The 27061-nt window shown below is 40.4% G+C and overlaps 1 protein-coding gene across 7 annotated transcripts; it reads left to right on the top strand.

The window, feature by feature from the left end:
* Positions 1-241: 241 nt before the first annotated feature.
* Positions 242-25526, top strand: tmem255a (transmembrane protein 255A). 7 transcript variants are annotated; one of them, XM_062040062.1, is made up of 10 exons: positions 242-835; positions 9467-9609; positions 12204-12266; positions 15925-16014; positions 21129-21194; positions 21268-21356; positions 21499-21567; positions 21771-21933; positions 22005-22151; positions 23467-25526. In XM_062040062.1, exons 1-10 carry the CDS (start codon positions 778-780, stop codon positions 23611-23613), a joined length of 1035 nt encoding a protein of 344 aa, XP_061896046.1. In that variant the 5' UTR covers positions 242-777; the 3' UTR covers positions 23614-25526. The 7 variants fall into 7 exon arrangements, with proteins under 7 accessions (XP_061896046.1, XP_061896048.1, XP_061896049.1 ...); XM_062040068.1 differs by lacking the exon at positions 242-835 and adding an exon at positions 12338-12586 and having other exon boundaries at positions 9533-9609; XM_062040066.1 differs by lacking the exon at positions 242-835 and adding an exon at positions 12316-12586 and having other exon boundaries at positions 9534-9609.
* Positions 25527-27061: the final 1535 nt, after the last annotated feature.

Raw genomic sequence — 27061 nt, 5'->3', positions numbered from 1 at the left:
GATATTACACTTTGAAGCATTTATCGGCCGATAATATCTCTAGTATCTACTCTTATTTTTAAAAGTGTTGTGATATATTCAATGATTGTATAGTGTCCATTGAAGCTCTTTGTTCGATTTTAAAGACCAAATGTTACTACTGTATTGTATTTCTTTAATTAGCATCAGTTGTTAATGCTAGCTTAATTGTACAAAATGGCGCCTGATGTAACGCGGACTATTTTCGGGGATGTTACATTTTCAACATTTATCTAAATTTGAGGCGAAATGAAGAACGTTTTTAAATCATTTGCAAGTGGCTGAACTAGTATTTTATGGGTGGTTGTGTAAATAATGTTCCCTGTGATATCAAGTAACGATATGCTATAATGCTAACTCTTAGCAACAATGTTTAAATTACTTAATCTGTCGTTATAGTTATATAACCGCTATGAATATTTTAAGTATTGTGTAAGTTTGTGTGTTTTTTTTGGTTCACTAAGTGTGTGTATGACATGCGCACACAGAGCCCAGCCGCCGCGACCCCACCACTGCCCAGACACCGACTCACGACCAGGAGAGAGACCGACGGACGTGCGAGCAGACGCGGGCATATGTGAGTGGAACGGCGGGGAAGGTGGAAGCGGACGGGACGTCGCTGCGGTGGTCGGTCGGACGCTTTATCTCATTCAATGACTACGGACAGCCAGGTTAAAGATTTACAGCGAATACGTCGTCACGCTGTCTGCTTAATTTACAAGCGGTGCGATCCATCCATCCATCCTCCATAGCCGAGCCATGCCCCCCGCACCGAGCCTCCAATCCAGCGGGCTGACTCTCTCGGAGACCAGCATCGGTAAGTGTGAGCGTGTGTGTGTGTGTGTGTGAGTGTGTGTGCGTGTGTGTGCAAGGTCACCGGTGTGTCTAAATAATGTCTCTCCGTGGGCTGGGTTTGAAGCAGCATAGTATCCGCTAAAACACAAAGGCGGAGTTTTTTTTTAAAGCGATAAAAAAAAAAGATGTTACATCACATATTTTTTAGCTCCATCCAGGCCGCAGCACGTCATTGCAGGTGCAGGCTCAGCTTCTTTGTTTGCTGGATGCTCCAACAGCACCAGCTAAATACCAAACATCTAAAGTGGTGCATGACAGTACTTGTAGAGGTGAGTTATTGTTGTTTGCGCAACAAAAATAGTTCACTTTTGCTCAGGTCGGTGGCAGTGGAAGTTGCGAGTTTGGGAGGAAGTCATTCTAGCTCATGTCAATAGAACTATACTAATTATTTATAGGTAATAAGTCAAACAGGGTGTACCCCGCCTTCCGCCCGAATGCAGCTGAGATAGGCTCCAGCACCTCCCGCGACCCCAAAAGGGACAAGCGGTAGAAAATGGATGGAAGTCCAACAGAGGATCTTTGACTTGTGTTTTTGCAATAGGTCCTTATAAATAACAGAGCGCCTCTGTTCTATACAGGATCTTTGACTACCATTTTTAGTTGTATAATTTTAAAAACAGCAGTGATCCCTGTCAAATAGAGGATTGTTGACCAGCATTTTTTGCGGTAGAGTCCTAAAAATTGCAGTGATCCTGTCAATTAGAGCAGTGTTTTTCAACCACTGTGCCGCGGCACACAGGTGTGCCGTGAGATACAGGCTGGTGTACCGTGGGAGATTATGAAATTTCACCTATTTGGGTTAAAAATATTTTTTGCAAACCAGTAATTATAATCCGCAAATAATGCGCTGTTGTTGAGTGTGTGTGCTGTCTAGAGCGCGGCAGAGTAACCGTGTAATACTCTTCCACAGGGGCGCCGCTAGGGATTTTGGGCCCCATGAAAAGAATCTTTACAGGGCCCCCAACACAGCGGCAACATTATAATTTCATCATCATTAGGGGCCTCTCTGGGCCCCCCTCCATCATGGGCCCCTAGAATCCGTCTCCTTTACCCCCCCTTTTTGGCGCCCCTGCTCTTCCATATCAGTAGGTGGCAACAGGTAGCTAATTGTTTTGTGGATGTCGGTAACATGGTTTGTCGTGATCACAATATGCAGACGACAGCGGGAGGCAGCGTGCGAGAAATAAGGTATCTACCGTATTTTTCGGACTATAAGTCGCCGTTTTTTTCATAGTTGGCCGGGGGTGCGACTTATACTCAGGAGTGACTTATGTGTGAAATTATTAACACATTACCGTAAAATATAAAATAATTTAAAAAAAAAATCTAATAATATTATTTAGCTCATTCGCGTAAGAGACTAGACGTATAAGATTTCATGGGATTTAGCGATTAGGAGTGACAGATTGTTTGGTAAACGTATAGCATGTTCTATATGTTATAGTTATTTGAATGACTCTTACCATAATATGTTATGTTAACATACCAGGCATGTTCTCAGTTGGTTATTTATGCCTCATATAACGTACACTTATTCAGCCTGTTGTTCACTATTCTTTATTTATTTTAAATTGCCTTTCAAAATGTCTATTCTTGGTGTTGGGTTTTATCAAATAAATTTCCCCAAAAAATGCGACTTATACTCCAGTGCGACTTATATATGTTTTTTTTCCTTCTTTATTATGCATTTTTGGCCGGTGCGATTTATACTCCGGAGCGACTTATAGTCCGAAAAATACGGTGCCATTTTTAGCGGTATAATTTTAAAAACAGCAGTGATCCTGTCAAATAGAGGATTGTTGACCAGCATTTTTTGCGGTAGAGTCCTAAAAATTGCAGCAATCCTGTCAATTAGAGTAGTGTTTTTCAACCACTGTGCCGCGGCACACAGGTGTGCCGTGAGATACAGTCTGGTGTGCCGTGGGAGATTATGTAATTTCACCTATTTGGGTTAAAAATATTTTTTGCAAACCAGTAATTATAGTCTGCAAATAATTTGCCATTGTTGAGTGTCGGTGCTGTCTTGAGCTCGGCAGCGTAACCGTGTAATACTGTTCCATATCAGTAGGTGGCAGCCGGTAGCTAATTGCTTTGTAGATTTCGGGAACACCTTGTGTGAGACGACGAGGATTTGTCGTTGTATCTAATGCTTGAACCAAAAATAAACAAAAGGTGAGTGCCACTAAGAAAAGGCATTGCAGCTTAGGGAAGGCTATGCAGAACGAAACTAAAACCTAACTGGCTACAAAGTAAACAAAAACAGAATGCTGGACGACAGCAAAGACTTACAGTGGAGCTAAGACGGCGTCCACAAAGTATATCCGTACATGACATGACAATCAACAATGTCCCCACAAAGAAGGATAGCAACAACTTTAATAGTCTTGATTGCTAAAACAAAGCAGATGCGGGGAATAGCGCTCAAAGGAAGACATGAAACTGCTACACTAACAAAACAGGAAAAGCCACCAAAATAGGAGCGCAAGACAAGAACTAAAACACTACACACAGGAAAACAGCAAAAAACTCAAAATAAGTCACGGTGTGATGTGACAGGTCGTGACAGTACACCTACTTTGAGACAAGAGCTGTAATGATGCATGGTTGGTTATGGTTTAAAGTCATATCCAACAATTGCGACAACAACTTTTTACTGCTGCTGAGTTTCATTTTTTAATGATTTCTGCTGGTGGTGTGTCCCCAGATTTTTTCAATGAAAAAAATGTGCCTTGGCTCAAAAAAGGTTGAAAAACACTGAATCAGAAGACCTTTGACTTGCATTTTTACAGTAGTTCCCTATAAACAGCAGCGTGCCTCTGTACTAAAGAGGATCTTTGACTAGCATTTTTGGCAGTAGAATTTTCATTCATGCCATATGTTGGGTTAATGTGTTGGTTATTTTCAGTGATGCCTTTTTTTTCCAAGTCAATTCCTGCTTCTCTAAACTAATACCAATAACTTATTTATCTCTATAATTTTTTTTATGCAGTTGTAACTGATGTTTGTGCACTCCTGAAGGTAGGAAAGTTGGATTTGACCAACTGTACCTGTAGATTTGTCTTAACAAAAGCCAGTATCCTCAAGGATGACAAAGGGCGGGTGGTCAAGCGCCATCATTTCCATGATTAAATTACAGACCACTTTAACTCTCGTGTCGTCTCTGGCAAACGCTTTGCACTTTTCAAACGCTGCGGCGATAGAAAAAGCCCCCTGGCCTTTCTTTGCAGCTAGTTATGGCGTTTCCGGGGTCTGATAAGATTTGATGTGTTGAAGCGTAATGTTGTTTACTTCCTCGTGGAATGTTTGCAGGACATTTAGTGTAAATGGCACGTGAAATGTATTCCTCTGAAACGGTTAAAAAGTCCCACTCGATTGATGCTATGGCTGGGCGATTAAACGATGTTAATATATATATACCGCGATAGACACGTAATCAGTATCAATAAAAATGAATTTGATAATTGTATTTTTTTTGTTGTTGGAAGAAACCGGATGTTGCAATGAGGGATTTTTAATCACTGCTATGTTGAAATTGTAACTTATATTGACACTGTTGTTGATAATATTCATTTTTGTTTCACTACTTTTGGTTTGTTCTGTGTCGTGTTTGTGTCTCCTCTCAATTGCTCTGTTTATTGCAGTTCTGAGTGTTGCTGGGTCGGGTTTGGTTTTGGAATTGGATTGCATTGTTATGGTATTGCTGTGTATTGTTTTGTTGGATTGATTAATTAAAAAAATAAATAAATAAAATAAAAATTAAAAAAAATAAAAATAAAAATCGATTTTTTAAAAATGAGAATCGATTCTGAATCGCACAACGTGAGAATCGCGATTCGAATTCGAATCGATTTTTTCCCACACCCCTAATATATATATATATATATAAGAAATACTTAAATTTCAGTGAATTCTAGCTATAAATATACTCCTCCCCCCTTAACCCCACCACCGCCCACCTCAAACGCCCCAATCTCCCGAATTTGGAGGTCTCAAAGTTGGCAAGTATGCGAGCATTGTTCCTGCTAAAATGTACTCCCACTAATGGGCAGTCGGGGGCAACTCCCTTACTTATGCGTTTTTCAAAAGCAGCTACACTCCTAGTCAGTTAGATGTCGATGACATAATGAAGTTACTTCTAATCAAGTTTGCTATCAGGGCTAAATGCCCTGTGATTGGTAGTTGTGGCTTTGGAAATTGATGTTGTTTTCAGACGGCGAGAGGGGATTTTTGACTGTATGTTGGTCAAAAAAGTGATTAAGTGATACAAGTTGACACAAGTTGAAGTTAGGAGTAGGTATGTTTGTAAAAGGTTGGACTGAGAACTCACATAGGCTACGATCACTTTTGATTCACCCGTAACAGATACTTATTGTCATGATCCGTTGCCCCGGTCATGTTTTGTTTAGTTTTTGACTGCCTCATTTCTTGTTTTGAGCACCCCTGGGTTTGTGTTTTAGTTGCCATGGGTGCAGATTGGTTTCACCTGCCTCTGATTAGTGTTCGGCACGCTCACTTGCCACCGGGCACTAATCAGAGAGCTACTTATTCCCGTTTTTCGCCACACTCAGTCTGGCTTTCTTATTTGCTTCTATGCAACAAGTTACCTATTAGTTGATTTACCTTTGGATTCATATGCTAAGCGTTTCTTGTTTGGTATTCCATTAGCTTCCTGTGCTATCGGCACCCTGGTGCCCTTTTGTTTGTATCCCGCATGATTTATGGACATTAAATCATTTTCCTACCTTGTACCTTGCCGCCGGAATTTTCCGTCTGCATCCTGGGAGAGCGACCCACGCAGTAAAATACGACCCCGTTGTGACACTTATGCTGTTGAATGCTAACTACATACGGGACCTTGATCCAAATGCAATGTTTAGTACACCACCCGTTGCACTGTTTCTTAAGCTTTCTTAATCATCTATCTAAATTATCACGGTCTTTAATATTATCGCGGTATTGTTGAACATGCTCAAAAGTACTTATGGACACTGAAATCTTTTAACCAAGGTATGTTTTTTAGATAGAGCTAAATTATCTATTTTGCACGTTTTATGGTTTTTATGCTTCATTTATAGTGTTATAGGCCTTGTTCACACTGCAGGTCATTGTTTTGCCCATACGTGACCTGTATAGGATTTTTTTCATTTCAATGTGAACAGTGAAATTCAGAATTTTTCAAATCCGACCTAGGCCTGTTTCATATGTGGGAAAAATTTGGATATGTATACAATGCAACTGCAGTCTGAACGATCGAGTCGCGTTCCTCCGACCAGTAGGTCATCAAAAAGCGGTAAGCGTCATAATCATAGAGTGTAAAAACAAATTGCCTCTATATTGAAGCTATTATCATATATATCTGATTTATGACACCAAAAGACTTCCAAAGTTTGCAGATAAATAAATATGATCAACATCGTATCAATCTCACAAAGATACCCGAGCCATTTTGAGAAATAACGAGGAAGCCAGTCACGTGGTCACGTGACTTCGCGCTAGGTACCACAGATCTCTTCCCCATCAACAACATTGCTAATCAAGCAGACTTTGTGAGAGCCAACAACGATTACTTTGGGAAAAATTATGATCCAGAACCTTATATTTTTGAGCCCGAACACAAAGAGGATGAGCAATAAGTTTTAGAAGCCGAGTGATGGATGCAGTTCCATTGTGACACTATAGCATCATGTAGCATTGCTAGGTGCTAAACATACAAACTAACCATAACAAACCGAAATTAAACAAAAACTTACTGTAATATTTCCACTCTCGTTGGGATGCCGAACGACAGGATGCTCACATAAATTTGTTTAGATGAAGTATCAATCACAATCCTCACAAAGGGTTAAAAAAAAGTTTCTTTTTGGGTCTTTTTTGCCATCTTGAGGACGTGAAAGTGAACCAGCCTGCCGGTCCATGGCCACATTTGTCCACTACCAAATGAGAGATGCATGAATTATAATCTACAATTTACTTTTAGCAAAGGTATTCGGCGCGGAATATTCAAAATGTCCGACTGAATTTGTGGCCTTTTGTGATGTTTAAACGGTGTTTCCACATACTTTGCGGATTGTAAATAACCATTGGATATGGTTTAATGGATAGAATGAAACTCAAATAGGGATATAAAGTCAACTTGTTTTTCTGCTCTACTGCAACTCTAAGAACTAACGTCAATATTCGACCACTCCTGTTTGCGACTGCTCGGCCACACGCTCTCCGGAGCAGACGTCGAAGCAAATGTCCCACAAACTGCGAGAGCCAAAATGCTTGCCCTCTTCCTTCCTTATCTTCTACGTGCAATAATTCCTTTCAGAAAATGTTGACTTTGATTGCATAGAATTCTTTAAATCGCCACAAATGCACCAGGATAGAGATAGAGGATGATAAAAGCCATGTTTAAGGCTGCGATATATGTGAGTGACGTCATATCCAATCCAATTCAATCCACTTTATTTATATAGCACATTTAAAAAAACAATAGACGTTTCACAAAGTGCTGCACAGAAGTCAAGACAAGCATACTAGAAGAGTCAGTAATATAAAACATTTAACTATAAAAGATTAAATACATTTTACATCAGAGGAAATAAAATAGACTAAAATCACACAACTCTCTTGCTGGTTTTAAAAGCCGAAGAGTAAAAATATGTTTTAAGATGTGATTTAAAAGCCACAGCAGAAAATGCACGATCACCTCTGGATTTTAAACGGGTTTTTGGGACAAGCAGAAGAAACTGATTAGCTGACCTCAGAGACCTTGTGGGGGTGTACATTTTTTAAAGGTGTGACATACATTGTGGCGCTGATATATGCATGTGGGTCAGACTACGTTCACTTTAGACATCGCATTTTTGGCAATGTGAACGACAACAAAGTGATCGAATTTGACCAAAAAAAAAATCAGAATTGGACATAGTAGCCCTTGTCTTAGTATTTTATCTTTTTTAATGGCTAAGTAGTTTTTTGTTTGAAATATTGTTGTGTACTAGATCACTTTAAGATCTATTTAAGTCAAAAGTCAATAAAAAATAAAATCTATTGTTCTTATTTTCTATGTATGGTGGGCGTTGTGGCATCCTGCTCTGTTCAGTTGACCTCAAGCACCTCCGTCTCGTTTTCCTCCGAGTATAGAACAATCACTCTGTTCGAAGAGAGCACAGCTTGTAGGTTCAATGTGCACAACTGAATAACTGTGTTGCTCAGATAATAATGTTTTTATATAAGTTTGGATTGGGGTATGTTGTTTCTTAATCGGGAAATACGTTAATGTCCCTTGTTTCCATTTTAGCATTTAAGCTAGCGAGTTGGCGCAAGTCAGTCCATGAGTTGATCAAAGTGCAGTTATTGTCAGGTTCAAACACTGATGACATCCATTAAACAAGAATTAAACAGAGACAGAATTAAATTTGGCTCAATTGAGGAGAGACGTCTGGGCTGTACTCTTGTACAGTCTCCAGCATGCTCTGGCGAAAGATTGTACACCTCCTCTTTTATTTGGACTTTCTCTGATTACAAAGCAACAGCTGTTTCTAAGGGACGGGGGTCGTAAACAGCCATCGCCTTTGATTAAAACAGTTAAAAAAAAAGGTCGTAAAACAGTGCAAAGAGGCGGTGCCTGGAGGGGAGTCTAGTCCTGCTTCCTCTTTGCTTTGTAGACTTCGAGTCAAGACAATATCTTTCTGTTGATTACAATACATGAAAGAAACACAACACCTTCATGTTGCTTCCCATCCTGCACAGTGGAGTTTTACAAGCCTTCTGCTTGGTAGGATTAAAGACAGCTTTTGTCTGCTCGCCGGGAACTCATTGAAACACAAAGTTTTGTGATAACTTAGATACAATTATTCTAACAGTCATCAATCACAGTTTTTGTTCAATTTAATTTAAAACAGTACCACTCACCGTCAGACGTTAGGCTGACTTTATTGTTACATCCCTATTTTCCACTAAAGTGGACTTCTCCCTTCAGTATTATTATTATTTTGTATATTCCTGAGAACCAGCATCCTCTGCAGTGGACATTTGATTTTTGTCTATTTTGTCAGCATACATGAATTGGAAAACAAAAATTGCTTTGTCCATACAACAGAAGTGCTCTGTTGTTTTTAGGGGACCTACTCCCAAAAAGCTAGTCAAAGATCCTCCATATGACCACGCTTTAGTGTTTTTAGGAATTTGGTGCAAAACTTTTGGTCTCCTCCAAGTTATTTGAACTGAACTCAGATGACGGTCTGGTGTCAAACCTGGGCCGGATTGGGCTCCAGGGTCGCCAGTTGACTACCTATGCCAGTTTCCAGTATCAATTAAAGCTTTACTGCATGTTGGCCCTATCGATTTTGATTGAAATTCGACTCAAGATGGCAGTCAAGGTCCAATTTCAGCTCTCTTCCTCTTTCAAATGTCCAAACTTTCAGGAACTGTTGTTCTGTATCACAGTAATGGCTTTAACGATGTGTGCAGCAAAGGTCAAAGGCGAGCTAAGGAAGATAAATGTGCTTTGTAACCAATCTCCAAACATTGGATGTCAAAGTCGGAGGCAGTTAATCGCCTCGAGTTACTACTCCTGTGTGTAAAAGTTCCCGTCTGCTCCCAGGTTCTTTTAAGAGGAGGAAGAGGAAATCCATCATCGTCACGGTGATGCTGTTGATCGTGTCGGTGCTCATACTCATTTTCGGCCTGGCGGCGACGACCAGGACGCAGAACATCACAGTGGGCGGCTACTACCCGGGACTCATTGTGAGTGGAACTAAATGATACACAACCCACAGCCACTCATCACAGTATGATGTGAAGTAAGCAAGCTCTTTTCACTCACAATTACTGACGGTCTCGGGGGCCGGGGGGAACACATTCATTATTCAGCATCAGTGTCATTAAGCGCTGAGTGAAGTGAAGTCTTTCCCATAAAAGTGTTTTCTTCACTGCAATCACGTTATCTAGATTGCACTTCCGCTTTTTGACTGGTGGGCAAACAATTCAATAGCTCCCTTCATTCATTTTGCAGCAGTTGCGCAGACATGGTGTGTCGACAGAAACGGGAGAATGTACGCATTTTGGCTTAAAAACTAACGATAAAGTAGAAGCTATAAACACTGAAACGCCCTCCACAAGAGGTGCTTATCGCTTGCTTTCGTTAGCCGTTAGCTAGCTAGCGGCTAACATCCATTCGCAGTCTGTAGTGTTTTAGCTACTTCTAAATCACTAATCCATGGCGACAGATAAAATACGTTTCTTTCCCTGAACGATGAGGAATAGCTAAACATGCTTCACTACACACCGTAGGAGGATACAATAGCTCACCAGCGTCACCGCTAACAAAAGCTAGCGCTCCTCAATGTGAACAAATGACGTCCACTGTAATGATACCAAGTACAAGAGCGTATCTAATAGATAATACTAAGATTACATCGATATTTTTACTGTCACAAAATCTTTTTTCCTTTTTTTAAATTCATCTAATGTTTAAAAACTTAGAAAATATGTCCCTGGACACATGAGGACTTTGAATATGACCAATTTTTGATCCTGTGACTACTTGGTATCAGATCGATACCTAAATTTGTGGTATCATCCAAAAGTATACCGGTAGTAGTAAAAGTATCAAACAACAGAAGAATAAGTGTTTATTGCATTTTAACAGAAGTGTAGATGGAACATGTTAAAACAGAAAATAAGCAGATATTATCAGTAAATGAACAGGTAGATTAATAATCAATTTTTTACAGCTTGTCCCTCATAATTTTGACAAAATAATAGAATGAGACATGACACAATATGTTATTGCATATGTCAGCAGCCAAATTAGGAGCCTTTGTTTGCTTACTTAACACTAAAAGACAAGTTGTCTAGTAGGTTCACTATTTTATTTAAGGCCAAAATTGTTTAATGTATTGTAAGATTTTTTGTTAAAATGAAGCCAATAAAGCCATTTTTTGTGGTCCCTTTTATTCAGAAAAGTACCAAAGTATCAAAATACATTTTAGTACCAGTACCGGTACCAACATTTTGGTATCAGGACAGCCCTACTTCACAAAATTTGAAAGGTTTAACGTCACTCAAGTGGACTTTTCGAACTATCTGATCAAGCACACTTACTTTTTTACACTCAAGTAGTTCAATAAGAATTGTTTGTGTGTTTGTTTGTTTTTAAATTCCTCTGAAGTTTTAGCTGTATTCTGTTACCTAGGTATGTTTCAGAGACCGGATCGTATGAAAACCAAAGCAATTGTTTCCATAAGGGATAATTAATAATTAATCTGTTACACACAGCCAACAATATGAACACAAAACACATTTTTATACAGAATTATTATGGTTTTCCATGCATAGAACAATGCAAAATGCGGATGTCCGCCAGGCCCGATCTCCTACAATTAAACATTACTTTTAAAAATCCTGAATCCTGAAAGTGCTGCGACTCAGCCCCAAAATGTAATCCTTTGTTTCTTATACCATATCTGACATTTCCTGAAAGTTTAATCAAAAACCGCCCATAACTTTTTGAGCTATGTTGGAATGAAATAAACAGAGTGAAGCCTCTTGTCAGTCATCCACTCTTCTTGTCTCTGTGGGTGGAGGCAGGTACGCTAGCATACAAGTTGAGACTCGTAGCGTAAATGTAATGAAATTGAAACAATCCAGAATTATCCACAAAATGTAATGACTTGTTCCTTATCTAATTTCACCAAAATCCGCCGATAAATGTTTTACTTATGTTGCTAACTAACTGAAAGGCTGACAGACAAAACAAATCTCTGGCGATTACAGAGGTAATGATTATGGCTTTACATGTAAGAAACAATGCAAAATGCATAGAAATGACAAATGATACGAATACGTGGACATTTACTAGCACTTTATTAAAGATTGGTTAAGATGGCAATCAATAATGGGTGGGGATCGGGGGGCACAAGAGGTCACCTTCATACTTTCTTGGATTAAGCCGTGTTTCTCATCTTTTTTATCATAAAGTGCTAGTATTTGCAACTTTTTTTGGCCCCATTAGGGATGTTTTTGAGTCACCAACAGGTGGGATTCCTCATTTGGGCACTGGACTAGTTTTTTATGCGCAATGTTTGGCCGTACAATAACAGAGACGGTAAACATACACCAGGGCAAACTTTTGGTGAAAGGTTCATGCTCTAGTCTCACAAATCTCCCTTGACTACTGAATAAACAGATTCTCTTTTTAAATAATTTCCCACCATAAAAGTCATGTGTATAATAATCATGTTGCAAACAGAGCATGACAGAAGCACTTAGCTTCTTGATTTATCACTATGGCGCTTTACAATAGCAATAACAGCCTTTTATTTTCTCTCTGCTTTCAGCTGGGCTTTGGCTCTTTCCTGGGAATCATCGGCTCCCATTTGATAGAGAACAAGAGGCAGATGGTAGGTTTTGTGCTGGGTGTCACCTTGTCTTATGTCATTAAAGCTACAGTATGTGCAAGTCACAGTTACAGCACTTGATGATGACACCACACCGGGCTGAGCCAAGGCCTGCCGGCGTCCGCAGAGGTTTGAGCTGTGTGCCAGAGCTAAAAGTGGGATGCGTCCAGAAATAGAAATCAGGGTGTAAGAGGAGCAGGCCAGATGTCCACGCTGGAATGTAAGGGCAGATGAGCGAGGCTGTCAGAGCTGAGATGAGGAATGACTTTGGACCGTGGCAGCTTTTCCAGCAACGCAGCAAAGTTTGGACGGCAGGTGCCACGGTCAGCACGTGCAGTGACAGCTTACACCCACTTCTTTACACCCTCAGGGTCCAGTTGCAGTGAAAACTACTTACTGTTTATTTTATTGCCTGTGTAGTAGCTGACGCCGTGGTTGTAGACATGCATAGGATGCCAATGAATTATTCTCTATTTTTGCCAAGCCCGAATTAATAAACATTGGTAATAAATACAGTAGATGTACTGATTACAGCAAACACATGTATTTGCCTAAGCTGCAGGCTAATTATTGTAAGATAATTGGAGAGCAGCTAGCAGATAACAACTTTATCGTTAAACTAAAATAATGTTTTGGAGTACATGAGAAAGTAGCATTCCTGAGGACGGATACCGACCAAATTCTGTACTGATTCACGTAAAATTAAACGTTCTAAACTTCGGTACCTGGTTGTGTACTTGACACCGGCTCAAGCGCTTGGCCAGCAAACTGTCTCCAGGTAATGTTGCGATTTTCCATGCCATTAAAGCCAGCATGCCTAAAAGAAAGCACTCAAAAGTAAGACCGCACTTTTTAAAATGCTCTAGCGCGATGCGAATTTACATTGAATACTGTATGCCCTTGCTCAGGGAATATTTCCCGACTTAAAGGCCTACTGAAACCCACTATTACCGACCACGCAGTCTGATAGTTTATATATCAATGATGAAATCTTAACATTGCAACACATGCCAATACGGCTGGGTTAACTTATAAAGTGACATTTAAAATTTCCCGGGAAATATCCAGCTGAAACGTCGCGGTATGATGACGTATGCGCGTGACGTAGTCAGTTAAACGGAAGTTATGGTACCCCGTAGAATCCTATACAAAAAGCTCTGTTTTCATTTCATAATTCCACAGTATTCTGGACATCTTTTGCAATTTGTTTAATGAACAATGAAGGCTGCAAAGAAGACAGTTGTAGGTGGGATCGGTGTATTAGCAGCGGACTACAGCAACACAACCAGGAGGACTTTGTTGGAGAGCAGACGCGCTAGCCGGCGACCTCACCTTGACTTCCTACGTCTCCGGGCCGCCAAACGCATCGGGTGAAGTCCTTCGTCCTTCCGCCGATCGCTGGAACGCAGGTGAGCACGGGTGTTGATGAGCAGATGAAGGCTGGCTGGCGTAGGTGGAGAGCTAATGTTTTTAGCATAGCTCTGTGCGGTCCGGTTGCTAAGTAGGCTTCAATGGCGTCGTTAGCACAGCATTGTTAACCTTCGCCAGCCTGGAAAGCATTAACCGTGTTAATAGTATTGTTGATTTTCTATCTATCCTTCCAGTCAGGGGTTTATTTTTTTTGTTTCTATATGCAGTTAAAGCACGATGCTATCACGTTAGCTCGTAGCTAAAGCGTTTCGCCGATGTATTGTCGTGGAGATAAAAGGCACTGAATGTCCATTTCGCGTTCTCGACTCTCATTTTCAAGAGGATATAGTATCAGAGGTGGTTTAAAATACAAATCCGTGATCCACAATAGAAAAAGGAGAGAGTGTGGAATCCAATGAGCCAGCTTGTACCTAAGTTACGGTCAGAGCGAAAAAAAATATGTATTTCACTGCATTCTAGTCCGTCACTCTAACGTTCCTCGTCCACGAATCTTTCATCCTCGCTCAAATTAATGGGGTAATGGTCCGAATAGCTATAGCTGCGTTGAAAACAATAGGAAAATATGAGGGAGTGAACAACTGACAACGTCACGCTACTTCCGGTAGGGGCAAGGTTTTTTTTTATCAGAGACCAAAAGTTGCGAACTTTATCGACGTTGTTCTATACTAAATCCTTTCAGCAAAAATATGGCAATATCGCAAAATGATCAAGTATGACACATAGAATGGATCTGCTATTCCCGTTTAAATAAAAAAATGTCATTTCAGTAGGCCTTTAATGCAGAGTGGAATGCGTTGGGAGTCTCACTCGCTATTCACTTTGTTGTGTTCAAGGACAAAACACGATGAATACACCCCTGTGTTTTTTCTTTGCAAATACACGCACATACTATCTTATTTGGTTTTGATGGCAAGAAGAGGTGCCAGACATAAATATGAATGTGTGTGTGTCCAAAACACACGCTTAGGTTTACTTTAGGTTTCAGACAATGCCTAAACAACTCCGCCACGAAGGGGCAGCAGGGAAAGCAAAAGCATGGGAGCAGAAAGCCAGGCTTTGTAGGACAAGGTATTCTCTCTAGCGCTGGTATTGCTACATTTGTGGAATAAATTGTTAATTTTCAATTCTAGTCTCCTTGCTTTATTCAGACAAGCTATAAAAACAAAGGAACCGGTGAAGACTTTGCCCTTTAAAAGGGGACACCTGAACACCATATAAATGCTACTGATCAGCATTAGCCATTTTACATGACGATTTCAACACCTCCAAATTTGGCAATGAAAACTACAACTAAGATGCCTGTTACAATCAAACAGCTGGTGTGTGAGAAGTACAATATTTACAGTATAAAGACTTTGTAGGACTCAACAAAAGACAGGACTGGCGCTGTCACTTTAATGGCAAATATTTTTTCCTGACTATCGCAACACACCTAGGAAGAACTGATATGAATATCTAAGTACAGCAACTCAAAAGAGAGAAACTTATCTTCAGTTTTGTTGGCTTTATTTACAGACGGTGCGGCAACATCCTGACTCTTTCAATGTGTGTAGCTCTGCAACACTGCTCTCTGTGTCGTGCTCTGTAGCCTATACACTACTGCCGTCTTGGAACAGTGCGCAAAGTCTGTTCTAAAAGTAAACACAGAAAACTAAATATAACAACTGGACAGCACAATTAAAATCAGCTCAATATTAAATCATTTAAAAATATATATATTTTATTATGAAACAATCAACATTTATTACCACATTAGTATCGGTATCAATTCCCGGGTACCAGGAATCGGTACTGTATCGGTTTGAATGTGAATGGTACCCTTCTCTAACCACATGGTCATTTATTAAGTGACACGACACAGCAGCAACAGAACCAATGTCGTAGTAGAAAACAAGATTGCAAACTTCGGAAATGTAATCAATATTTTAAAGCGCATGCCGAGGTAGACGCTGGACGTTGACCCCTCATGATGACACTTTAAATGCAACTACTAGCTTTTTGTGGAGATAATGTAAAAAAACTATCTGAAGGTTGCTTACAGGCACAGATCTTAATACCAGCACTTTAATTGAATTATTCAATTACATTCAATTTATAATTCATTGTTTGGAGGTTGAAATCACAATGAGCATGCTGCTTAGGTTCAATCAATGCATGTGCAGAAAGTGCAAGTTCACATTAACATTTTAGAGCGATAAAGCTGATGCTGTGCTTTGTGTTCCCTTCCCAGCTAGTGGCTTCCATTGTCTTCATCAGCTTTGGAGTGGTGGCTGCATTTTGCTGTGCTATTGTAGATGGAGTTTTTGCAGCCAGGCACATTGTAAGTACACCTAAAGCGTACAATTAACCAAGCTTTTATGTAACAGATATGAATGAGATGTGTGCTTAAATGCACTTTCTGAAAAATCAGTGCCAGTCTTTATCAAAGTGGAGTCAAGCTTGTGTGAATTAAACATGCAGTACATGGCAGCCTTACAAAGAAAATCTGTGGCATGAGCCATTCTCCCTCATGCACGTCAGAGCAGACATTAGCTAACCACTAATGCAAAATGAGATGGTTGGAAAGTGAGTTTCTTGGTATCCCTTCCATAAGTGGTTATTAATTAGATACAGTGATGATGGTTGACTCAAAAAAAAAAAAAAAAAAGAGACAAAGTAGGACCAAAACAATTTTTCTATAGATCAGGAGCATCCAACCTTGTTCCACACTGAAGAATCAAAGGCCATTTTAATATAATTTATTTTAAAATATATAGTTTTTTTTAAGGAAAAATACCAACCTGCATGTCAGCTTTATGTTATTAGTGTGAACATTTCAACATTTTGTCACTACACTACACCTGTTTTTTTTAGCAGTAATATGTCAAATGTATGTCATAATATCGTATTTTCGGGACTATAGAGCGGTATACAAGCTGCACATATGTATATGTTGTGAACTTAGTTATTTACACAGAACAATTGTGTAAATGTTTATTTGCATACCTTAATTGTTTCCAAACGGTGTCTGTAAAACGGCTGATCAGACAAAATAGACATCATCGCCATGGACCCAATCAGCAGAGGTGCCCAAACTACAGCCCGTGGGCCAAGTGCGGCCTGCAAGACAATTTTAACAATACTTTTAGACCGTGCCGTGTTTTTGCCTAAATTCAGTCATCTGAGGGTTGAGACAAAGTGATCTTGCCACCCTCTTGTGGGCGACGACAGAAGCGCTGGTTGACGACCATGAAACTCATATTATAAATTATAAAAAATTTAGGAGCAATATGAATTGTAATTAATTACTAGGTAAAGTAATTAATGCATAAAGAATGTCAAATATCGTTTGTGTGTGTGCCTTTTAAAAGGCGGTGCCTGTTGCCTAGTGACATGTGACGCCAGCAAATCTCTCAGTCGCAGGCAGGCTTAGGTTGAGCTGTTTTTGATAGCTTAGCAAGCTAGCATCGCCGCCTTGTCGGCTCTGACGACAGCTCTTTTGAATCTTTCACTGGTTTGTGTTACCTCTAAATAGATTGAATGTGCTTCCATGGCTGTATGTTCTTGTAAAAAAAAAATGGGGGTATTGTTTGGATGGCAAGTTTGTCACTTCAATCGTAGTTACTAGCGCCATGTGCGGTTTGTGTCAAGTTTTAAGATGGTGAAAAAAACATTGTCTTTTACTGACCAGTTCCTCCAACTAAGACCTTGTTTTCTTCTGTGTTGGAAGAAGACTCGTAGCTCACACACAGCCCCGCTACAGCTAAACCCCCGCCCCCGTCTGTGCATGGAGGAAAAGGAGGAGGGACACACATACAGCTTTCAGTGCGCAAAGAGTGATCACTGACACTTCTGCATCAATCACTTGTCCATTTGGTTATGGTTATGGTTATGGTTTAAGTTTATTTCAGACATGTACAGATGGGTGAAATTTTTACTCTCGTTTAATCAAATTTGGATGGATTTATTTTAGGAGTAAAACGCTAATTAAAGGGTAAAATCTGTATTCGCACGTGTCCTACTCTTTTTTTCCCCAATACTCACACAACCTATTTCGAAGTCGTAAAAGCAACTAATAAAGTTAAAGTTAAAGTCCCAATGATTGTCACATACACACGAAGTGGTGAAATGTGTCCTCTGCATTTGACCCATCCTCACGTTCAGGTTCCAGACTCGACAAAAGTTTCTATTTTAGGGAAGGTTTGTACACTTTGAACACAATATAAAGTGCTATCTAGTAGTGTATATCAAACCTACATAACAAGGAGGTGATGGATCAACTGTCTCTTTATGACTGTAGCAAGCCAAAACAACAACAAGCTGAACTGTGCTGTATGCGCTGCTCTGCCAACACGTGCACACACACAGAAGTCCATTTGTTGCTCTCACAAACGATCGCACAAAAATTGTTTAACCACCATATTGCTAGAATAATAAACATTTTTAACAGTAAAATCCCCTTAAATTAGGTGTATAACCGTATTGTATATACCGCGGTATTTCGGTTTCAAAGTCTTCACAATATTGCTGTGATGGTATCAAACAAAAACTTGGTGTGTAGTTTTTTCCGGGGCTTTAAAGTGGGCCGGGTCTGAACATAAACTACAACTCCCAAAATTCATTGCGCAGCGCGGGCCGCCAAGGTGGGTGCTTAGAACGCCGTAAGCAAAGAGTGAGGAGAGGAATTGTTTTTGTGGATATTTCCTGAAACATTTAATCAAAATCAGTCCATTACTTTTTGTTGCTAACAGAAAAACAAACCCAGGCGAAAGCATAACCTCTTTGGCGGAGGTAAGAAAGTCTGCGTTCTGCAAAGCAATGCGCATCATTTCGTCTTGAGGGTTTCCAAGGCGACACAGAGCCAGGCGGTTACGAGTCTGTCTCAGCTGCATTCGGGCGGAAGGCAGTGTACACCCTGGACAAGTCTCCATTTCATAAACTGTCATTCAGAAAATATATTCGAAGCCAGCAAAGCCAAACATCAGTTTGTGATGTATTCACATGATTAAAAGTTCAATTGTTAGTTAACTTTCTGAGAAACAACATATTTCAGACTGATATAAACAATGTCCACTGTGGAGGACACTACTTGTCAGAAAATAAAAGTTGAAAAACACTAAAGTGAACATTGTTTTATACTGGATGTTTACATGGTCACTATAAAGACACACAGCTTTTCTCTGCACTTAAAAATTCTTGTTTGTAGTAATAAATAGGATTCGAGCATTTAAGCATTATGTTTGTGTTCAATTATAGTAAGTGTGTTTATCCGAAACTTTCCTGCCGACTTCATTTTACACACCGTAATATTTTTAAGTGTTTTTTCTTTTGGGACATATACTACAATAATATCATACTGGGACATTTGATGCTGTTACATCCCTACTTATAATCAGAAGTGGGTAGAGTACACAAAAAATTAACTCAAGTAAGAGTACCGTTACTTAATATTACTCTAGTAAAAGTAAAAAGTAGTCATCAAAATAATTACTTCTGATTTACTTATTGGTTATTATTTTTTACTGGTTCTTGAACTACAATTGTAGTTTGTGTGTGTGTGTGTGTGTGTGTGTGTGTGTGTGTGTGTGTGTGTGTGTGTGTGTGTGTGTGTGTGCGTGTGTGCGTGTGTGCGTGCGTGCGTGCGTGCGTGCGTGCGTGCGCGTGTGTAAAACAGAAAACAATTTACTTCAACGTGTTTTCTCTAGTTGGAAGTAGAAATCCATTCAGCTGAAATGTGAACATTTCTACTGACACACATGACAGCACATGATATAAATGTTATTTTAACTTGTTTGAAGGTAATCATTGAATTTTTTTTGCTGCCTTATCTGAGGTCACGACACTTTTTACAGTCAGTACGTTTCTATGTACTAAATGAGTCTGATTTGTCAAATAATGTTCAGTTTCTTCTATTTTCCCAGCTACATGTGAAGTTCTAGTTTCCATGCTCTTATCTCTGATGTGACTGATGGCCATACGCAGTGTGCCTCTCGTACACTACGGGGTGATGGTGGTCATTTCAGCTTGTTTAACTAAGTGAAAATGTAGATACAGTAGAAGAAGATAATGCCACATGCTAATAAAATAGTGCTAGTAACTTTAAAGCTACAAATCTCACAGATAAGTACAACTTTCCACTTATTTTTGATGTTGGTAATGTTTTAATGTGCTTAAATGATACTTGTGGTTATTAGGATCATCAGAGATGTACAAAGAGATTGTCTTTTTAGTCAACTGTTTTAAGAGGTTTCGGTTCAGCAGTTCTCTCAAACAGCCGGGATGTGTTGGCGTCATGTCACGTAACTAAAGTGTCTTCTTTGGGAACATTCTAATACTTATTATTAAAGTAAGTAGGTGTCTATTGTATCATATACTTTAAAAATACTGACCTATTTCAGCTTTCTATAGCGGTACATTGTGCTTGTTTGATTGGTGAAATGGAATCATACGTCACTACTGCTTACGTTGGATTGGCGAAACAGAGTCATGTGATCGTGCCTACCGGAATTATAAATAATTGTGATACAAATAAATGTAATGATCAGAATGGAACTCAATGTAACGGAGTAAAAGTAGCGTTTCTTCTTCCCAAAAATACTCAAGTAAAAGTAAAAAGTATGTTGTTGCGCTTGTAGCGTGAAAGCAAGACAACTTGAAGTATCTTTGACACACAAAAATGTGTGCGTTGTTTATTCGTCAAAGACGAGAATGAATGAACGCTTACATCACACACTCAAAAATGGCGGGAACAACAAACCCCCACCTTTGGGAGAATCTCCTGACGGCCACTTAAAGGGGCCGTGCGGAAATACTCTCTCTTAACTGCATATATGAATGCTAAACAAGAACAACATTGTTATGTGCACATCGAACAATACAGTGAATAATGATGACAAAGTCAAGTAACAGGTGTGGTGAATTATGTCCTTAAATCAACCGCTACAATGTTACATTAAAATTAGTCTAACAAGTACAATTTATCCAAAAAGTTACTTAAGTAAGTGTAACAGAGTAAATGTAGCGCGTTACTACCCACCTCTGCTTGCAATACATTAACATTGTGGAGGTGCAGCTCATGAGAGGAGATAAATGAGCAGATAGATGGGAAAAGGGGAGGGGGCAGGTGTCGTGTGTGTGTGTGTGGGCTCTATCTGAAATACGTCCGCCTTGGCAACTTTTTCCAGAAAAGTTTGTTGTCATCACAATTAAAAAACTTGCTTTGGTACGAAACCGGCTTACTCAATCTCTTCAATACGAGCAAGCACAATACGGCTGCCAGCGGGACACAAAATGAATGAATGAAGCGTTCACACACATAGGCATATTTCACGCTTCCTTAAAATTTGTAAACCGAGAAGTTCGCAAATAGAGAAGTTTGTAAATGGAGGTTCCCCTTTACAATATACTGTAACGCTTGAGAAGGATTATTGTACCCTAACATACTGCTCCTTGCAGGACCTGAGGCCTCTGTATGCAGGACGCTGTGGCTACCTCTCAAGCGAGACTGCGTCCGAACGAGACGTGAGCGACACATTCCTATTTGGTCCCCAAAGTATTTCCAGTGCTGCGAGTAAAGAAGTGTTGTGATCCTCAGGTGCCGTGCCAGACATCCTCTCGCACGTCCTGTAACCTGCACGTGAAGAGCAGCACGTGCTACTGCTGCGACCTCTACAACTGTGGCAAGTGAGTACGTCGCCGTCGTTAATATTTCGGCAGCGGGTGGCCGGCTTGTGCGGCGTGCATTGTTTGAGTGTGCCACTTTTTGTCGGACAATTGTCATCAACAGACGAAGAATGTTTCTATTTCTTTTTAACCTTTGTTGCAGAGAGCATCCTCATATGGGACTTCAGAATAGAGATTTGAAAAAGTTTAAGAAATCGTCAATGATTTGGAAGTAGGTCCCTCTTTTCTAGACCTTATCATGGCCGCCTTGAGAATTCCAAATATCACCGTAGAAGCGCGTGTCCTCTCCTTGCATGCCGTCTATGTGTGTGACACCTCCTCTGTGCCGACTTGGTTTACATAAATGTTTACCATCGCTGTTTTTTGAGGCTTGACTTCGGCTTGTGCTCCTCTCCGTCCCGCCCACTGGGCTAGCCGCGTGGAGGTGGTCGGAGGCTACCACGAGTACACCGACGTGAAGAGCTGCCAGGACGTGGTGCACCTCTACCACCTGCTTTGGTCGGCCACCATCCTCAACATCGTGGCTCTTTTCCTGGGCATCATCACTGCTGCGGTGCTGGGCGGCTTCAAAGACATGGTGGGACTTGAGTAACATTGCGTGGATCGCTAGATATTCACCTTTTTTTTTTCTTTAACTGTATGTGTCAGACACCTTCTCAAAACTCTGAGAGTACTTCTGAACCAGAGGCCATCACAGCCACAGTGCCCCCAGAGGCCACACCACATACCAGCTCCGCCAGCTCCTACTACAACACTGCCCCCTGCCTGCCGCCATACTCTGCCTATGACGCACAGGTAACCGGTACACCTGTTGGACAATACATTAGGAACACCTGCACTCATTCGATAAGATCAAACACAATAACTCTAGCACACAGGTGTCAAACTCAAGGCCCGGGGCTAGATCTGGCCCGCCACATCATTTTGAATGGCCTTGGAATTAATATGCATCAATTAAGTACTTTATCTTTCTTTCTTTTTCTATTTTGACAGAAAAAAAGACATGTCCTGCATGCAATTATATATATTTTAAACTTTATCTATCTAGTAATGCAAAATATATTATATTATCATACATTTGAAACATTTTTGGGGTAAAACATACAGTACAGTACATGAATATCTACTTAGCCTTATGATTTCAAAGCAAGTTATTCATCAAATTGTACACTGTAAACATGACAATACATATATATATATTTTTTTTAAAACAGCTCGGTCTTCAGAATCCTACCGTGAGAAAAAAACTGTGGTACCATTTTTACATTTACAGTAATACACTGTGAAAACAGCAACCATAATGTTTATGCAAAAAAAACAAAAAAAAAACTGGTAGCTCAATCACCAGAATGTTACAGTAAAATAGAGTGACCATTTTACTTTAAATTTTATGGTAAAATTCTGCCATTTTTTGGACCGCAAAATCCACAGATTTTTTTTTCTGACAGTGTTTAAGTTAAAGTACCACTGATAGTCACACACACACACACACTAGGTGTGGTGAAATTATGCTCTGCATTTGACCCATCCCCTTGTTCCACCCCCTGGGAGGTGAGGGGAGCAGTGAGCAGCAGCGGTGGCCGTGCTCAGGAATCATTTTGGTGATTTAACCCCCAATTCCAACCCTTGATGCTGAGTGCCAAGCAGGGAGGTAATGGGTCCCATTTTTATAGTCTTTGGTATGACTCGGCCGGGGATTGAACTCACGACTTACCGATCTCAGGGCGGACACTCTAACCACAAGGCCACTGAGCAGGTTTTGTGTTCTGAGCAGTGTTGGTAAAATATACATTTACTAATCAAATGCATCAGTAATCGTGTGACATTATCATGTGGCTAATCCTTACACGTGTATGTTTCTTTTATTAATGTTACAAGCGGCCGGCCTGTGAGGGAAGCCAAAACTGCAACGTTTGACACCCCTGCTCTGGCATGTTTTCTGCAAAAAACGGAGTGACAAATGGAAATCACAGAAGAGCTTTGATTTGAATTTCTAGTTTGCTTTTCATCGCTTGTTTTGCCTCTCTCACGACATGATTCTTCGCTGATAGTATCCATTACAATTACATGAGTCATGGCCAATTGTGTAATTTTCTTCCCCTTTTGGCAGGGGGGTTCCTATGTGTTCGCCGACTCCTCCGGCCTGTCAGACGACTCCCAGTCTGGGGTCAGTCACCTTTGGCCCACCATGATCCCCCCACGCTACTCCCCACCTCACAACCATCCAGACGACAAACCCCCGCCGTACAGCCCCTAAGCGGGGAGCAGGCGGTGCCCGTTATGTGATGCCATCCGACTGTGGCTATCTCCATGGAACCTGAGGTGGAGGACGGCGGCAACAACTTTTGAGTTTAAAGGCGCAAAAGAAGGTGCTTGGACGCTTGGCCTGTACAGCTCCAGTGAACCCAGAAAGTTTACAACTTCTCTGCCTTAATGCAAACACACTCTTCCTGCACTGCAGCATTCGGTCGTCTGGCCTCCGACGCTACACATCTCAGCATCCGCCATGTTTCCGAGGTTCTGGATGTGACGTGAAATTAGCGGTTAGACTTGTTTAGCGGGTTCGAGTGTTGCTAGCCAAAATGCACAGGTAGATGAATGATACATAAGACAGGTGATCCACGGGTAAGCTTTATTTTATTTTATTTATCACCACCTTAAAGGTCCCGTATTATACTATTTTTCCATTTTAAATCACTCTGACAGGTCGAACTATTGTGTGTTGCAAGTGTGTCGGCAAAAATCTAGTCTTGACGCCGTAATTTAAAGGTGTGTTCAGTAAGCCCTACAAGAAACACGCTGTTTTTCGTGTCTGTAGCTTTAATGCTAATGAAATGTGTTGTCCGCCCTGTCTCTGACGGAGTGTGTGTCTCCAAACTGATGCACTTTTTACACATACTCTGTCACGGCTGTGGTGCGTAATCGCCACGGTGGCGGACTTTTTCCGTTTTTATTCAAGTCAACGAGTCCGTTTCCATCGCCTGCGGTACCGTTCCGGATCCATGCGCTATATATACACTATATTGCCAAAAGTATTTGGCCACCTGCCTTGACTCACATATGAACTTGAAGTGCCATCCCATTCCTAACCCATAGGGTTCAATATGATGTGGGTCCACCTTTTGCAGCTATTACAGCTACAACTCTTCATGGAAGGCTGTCCACAAGGTTGCGGAGTGTGTTTATAGGAATGTTCCACCATGCTTCCAAAAGCGCATTGGTGAGGTCACACACTGATGTTGGTGGAGAAGGCCTGGCTCTCAGTCTCCGTTCTAATTCATCCCAAAGGTGTTCTATCGGGTTCAGGTCAGGACTATGTGCAGGCCAGTCAAGTTCATCCACACCAGACTCTGTCTTCCATGTCTTTATGGACCTTGCTTTGTGCACTGGTGCACAGTCATGTTGGAAGAGGAAGGGGCCCGCTCCAAACTGTTCCCACAAGGTTGGGAGCATGGAATTGTCCAAAATGTTTTGGTATCCTGGAGCAGTCAAAGTTAATTTCACGCCCAACTCCTGAAAAACAACACCACACCATAATTCCTCCTCCACCAAATTTCACATTCGGCACAAAGCAGTCCGAAATGTAGCGTTCTCCTGGCAACTTCCAAACCCAGAATATTTAGGAGCGAGGAAATTTCACAACTGGATTTGTTGCACATCTATGACAGTTCCACGCTGGAAATCACTGAGAGCGGCCCATTCTTTCACAAATGTTTGTAGAAACAGTCTCCATGCCTAAGTGCTTGATTGTATACACCTGTGGCCGGGCCAAGTCAATAGGGCACATGATTCTGATCATTTGGATGGGTGGCTAAATACTTTTGGCAATATAGTGTACTCAGAGCTTCTATGTTCTTCCACCGCGGATCAATTCAGCCAAAAAAAATGCTAACTTTGGACAGGAAGTCATACACAAACACAAAATAAATTATCCGGTTTACTTTCAAAATAAAATAGTCCGTCTTCAAAGCGGGTCGTGTTTTACATTTTGAAACGTTCTAAAGGGCGGGGACGTAAATGAAACCATTTTTTCAAAGAGTGTTAGACGTAATTTCACTTTTTTTTTTTTTTACCCAAATGCTGATTCTGGAGGTCCAAAATTAAAGAAGCATATACAGGCATATCCCAGGCAGCTATGCACGCATATTGGGTCCTGTGTCAAATGCCAGCTGATACAGGGGCGGGGGGATGAAGGGGCGTGGTTTGTGGGGGTCGCGCGTGCCTACAACGCCTGCCAGGAATGAAATAAAATAAACAAACAAACAAGTCAAAACTGTCATCGTTTTCACGAGTCAAGTCAATGCCGTGACAAACGCGCCCGCCTGTGGGTATTGATCAACGGCAAAGCTCGAGGCGTCCCGCGGTCTTTACTTGAGTGCTTACTTTATCACGTGATTATGCGCGGTAATAGCGAAATCTGATTTCCGGACGACAGATGGCGTTGTCGTTCTGCATCCGGTGTAGTTAATAGGTAACTCTACTCGTCCAACATGATTAATGCCATGCATCACTTTCAACAATGTCACATCAAAGGGGAACTGCATTTTTTGCCTATCATTCACAATCCCTATGGAAGACTAGAATGTTTTTTTATACATTCTAAATCTTAAAGACATGTTAGTAAAAGTCAGCCAACGATGTAGTCCGGGGGTGTCCAAACTTTTTCCACTGAGGGCCGCACACGGAAAAATTAAAGCATACGGGGGCCATTTTGATATTTTTCATTTTCAAAACATAACAAAATATATGGATTTTGTTTGTTTTTTACCTTTAGGGCTCCCGGGGACCATAAAGGGTCTAAGTCATTAAAATTTTAAAAACAAGTCAAATTATAATTTTTTTTATTTATATAAAGCTTACAGTAAATCTGTACAGTATATCAACTTCAGGTTGATATAAAGTTTAAAAAAACAAAAAGGTTTTATGCCTTTTCTGTCGAAGACAACTTAGTTTTTTATAATAAAACTGAAATATGCAGTATTTCCCCCACTGCCCAAAACATTCAGAAAGGAATGTTTGATCTGAAGTAATTAGAGCCTTAAAAATATAAATAATGCAGGACACCATTGATTTTAATTCATTATTATTTTTGAGTAATCACAGTGAAAAGATAAATAAAATCCCATTAAATATATTTGGGATCCAAAAGGTGCCCCACTCAGAAAGTGATACATTTTTATCAGTTTTTTTTTTAACTTTCAACACTTAAGTTACAAGCTCAACTTCAGATATATCTGTCGATTTTTTACGTTTGAACTAATATTTTGTTTGTTTTATGCTCTTTTGTCAAATAAAATGTTGATGTTTTTGTATGGCAACCACACAATATATGCAATATTTCCCACATAAAACATTTTAAAGTGAAATATTTGAAATAATTGGAGCCTTGAATAGGTCAATAATTCATTATAACATTTATTTATTTATTTTTTTTGAGCAATGGCAAAAAAAGAAGGATAGACAAAAGAAAAAAATGGTAGCTTTGTGTCAACATTGCAACTTTCCACTTTTTTAAATGTTTTTTTAATTTTTGCAATAGCATTTCCAGAATGTGTGGCGGGCCGGTAAACAATTAGCTGCGGGCCGCAAATGGCCCCCGGGCCGCACTTTGGACACCCCTGATGTAGTCAATGAGAATCGCTCTATTCTGCCTCTTGAGGCCCAAGCTGTTTGTTTACATGCTTTTTTTTTTATTTCTCTTTGCG

This window comes from Entelurus aequoreus, linkage group LG28 (genome assembly GCF_033978785.1).
Source record: "Entelurus aequoreus isolate RoL-2023_Sb linkage group LG28, RoL_Eaeq_v1.1, whole genome shotgun sequence".
In the NCBI taxonomy this organism is placed as follows: Eukaryota; Metazoa; Chordata; class Actinopteri; order Syngnathiformes; family Syngnathidae; genus Entelurus; species Entelurus aequoreus.
The sequence above is the reverse complement of the archived record's forward strand: the minus strand, read 5'-3'. Positions and strand labels throughout refer to the sequence as shown.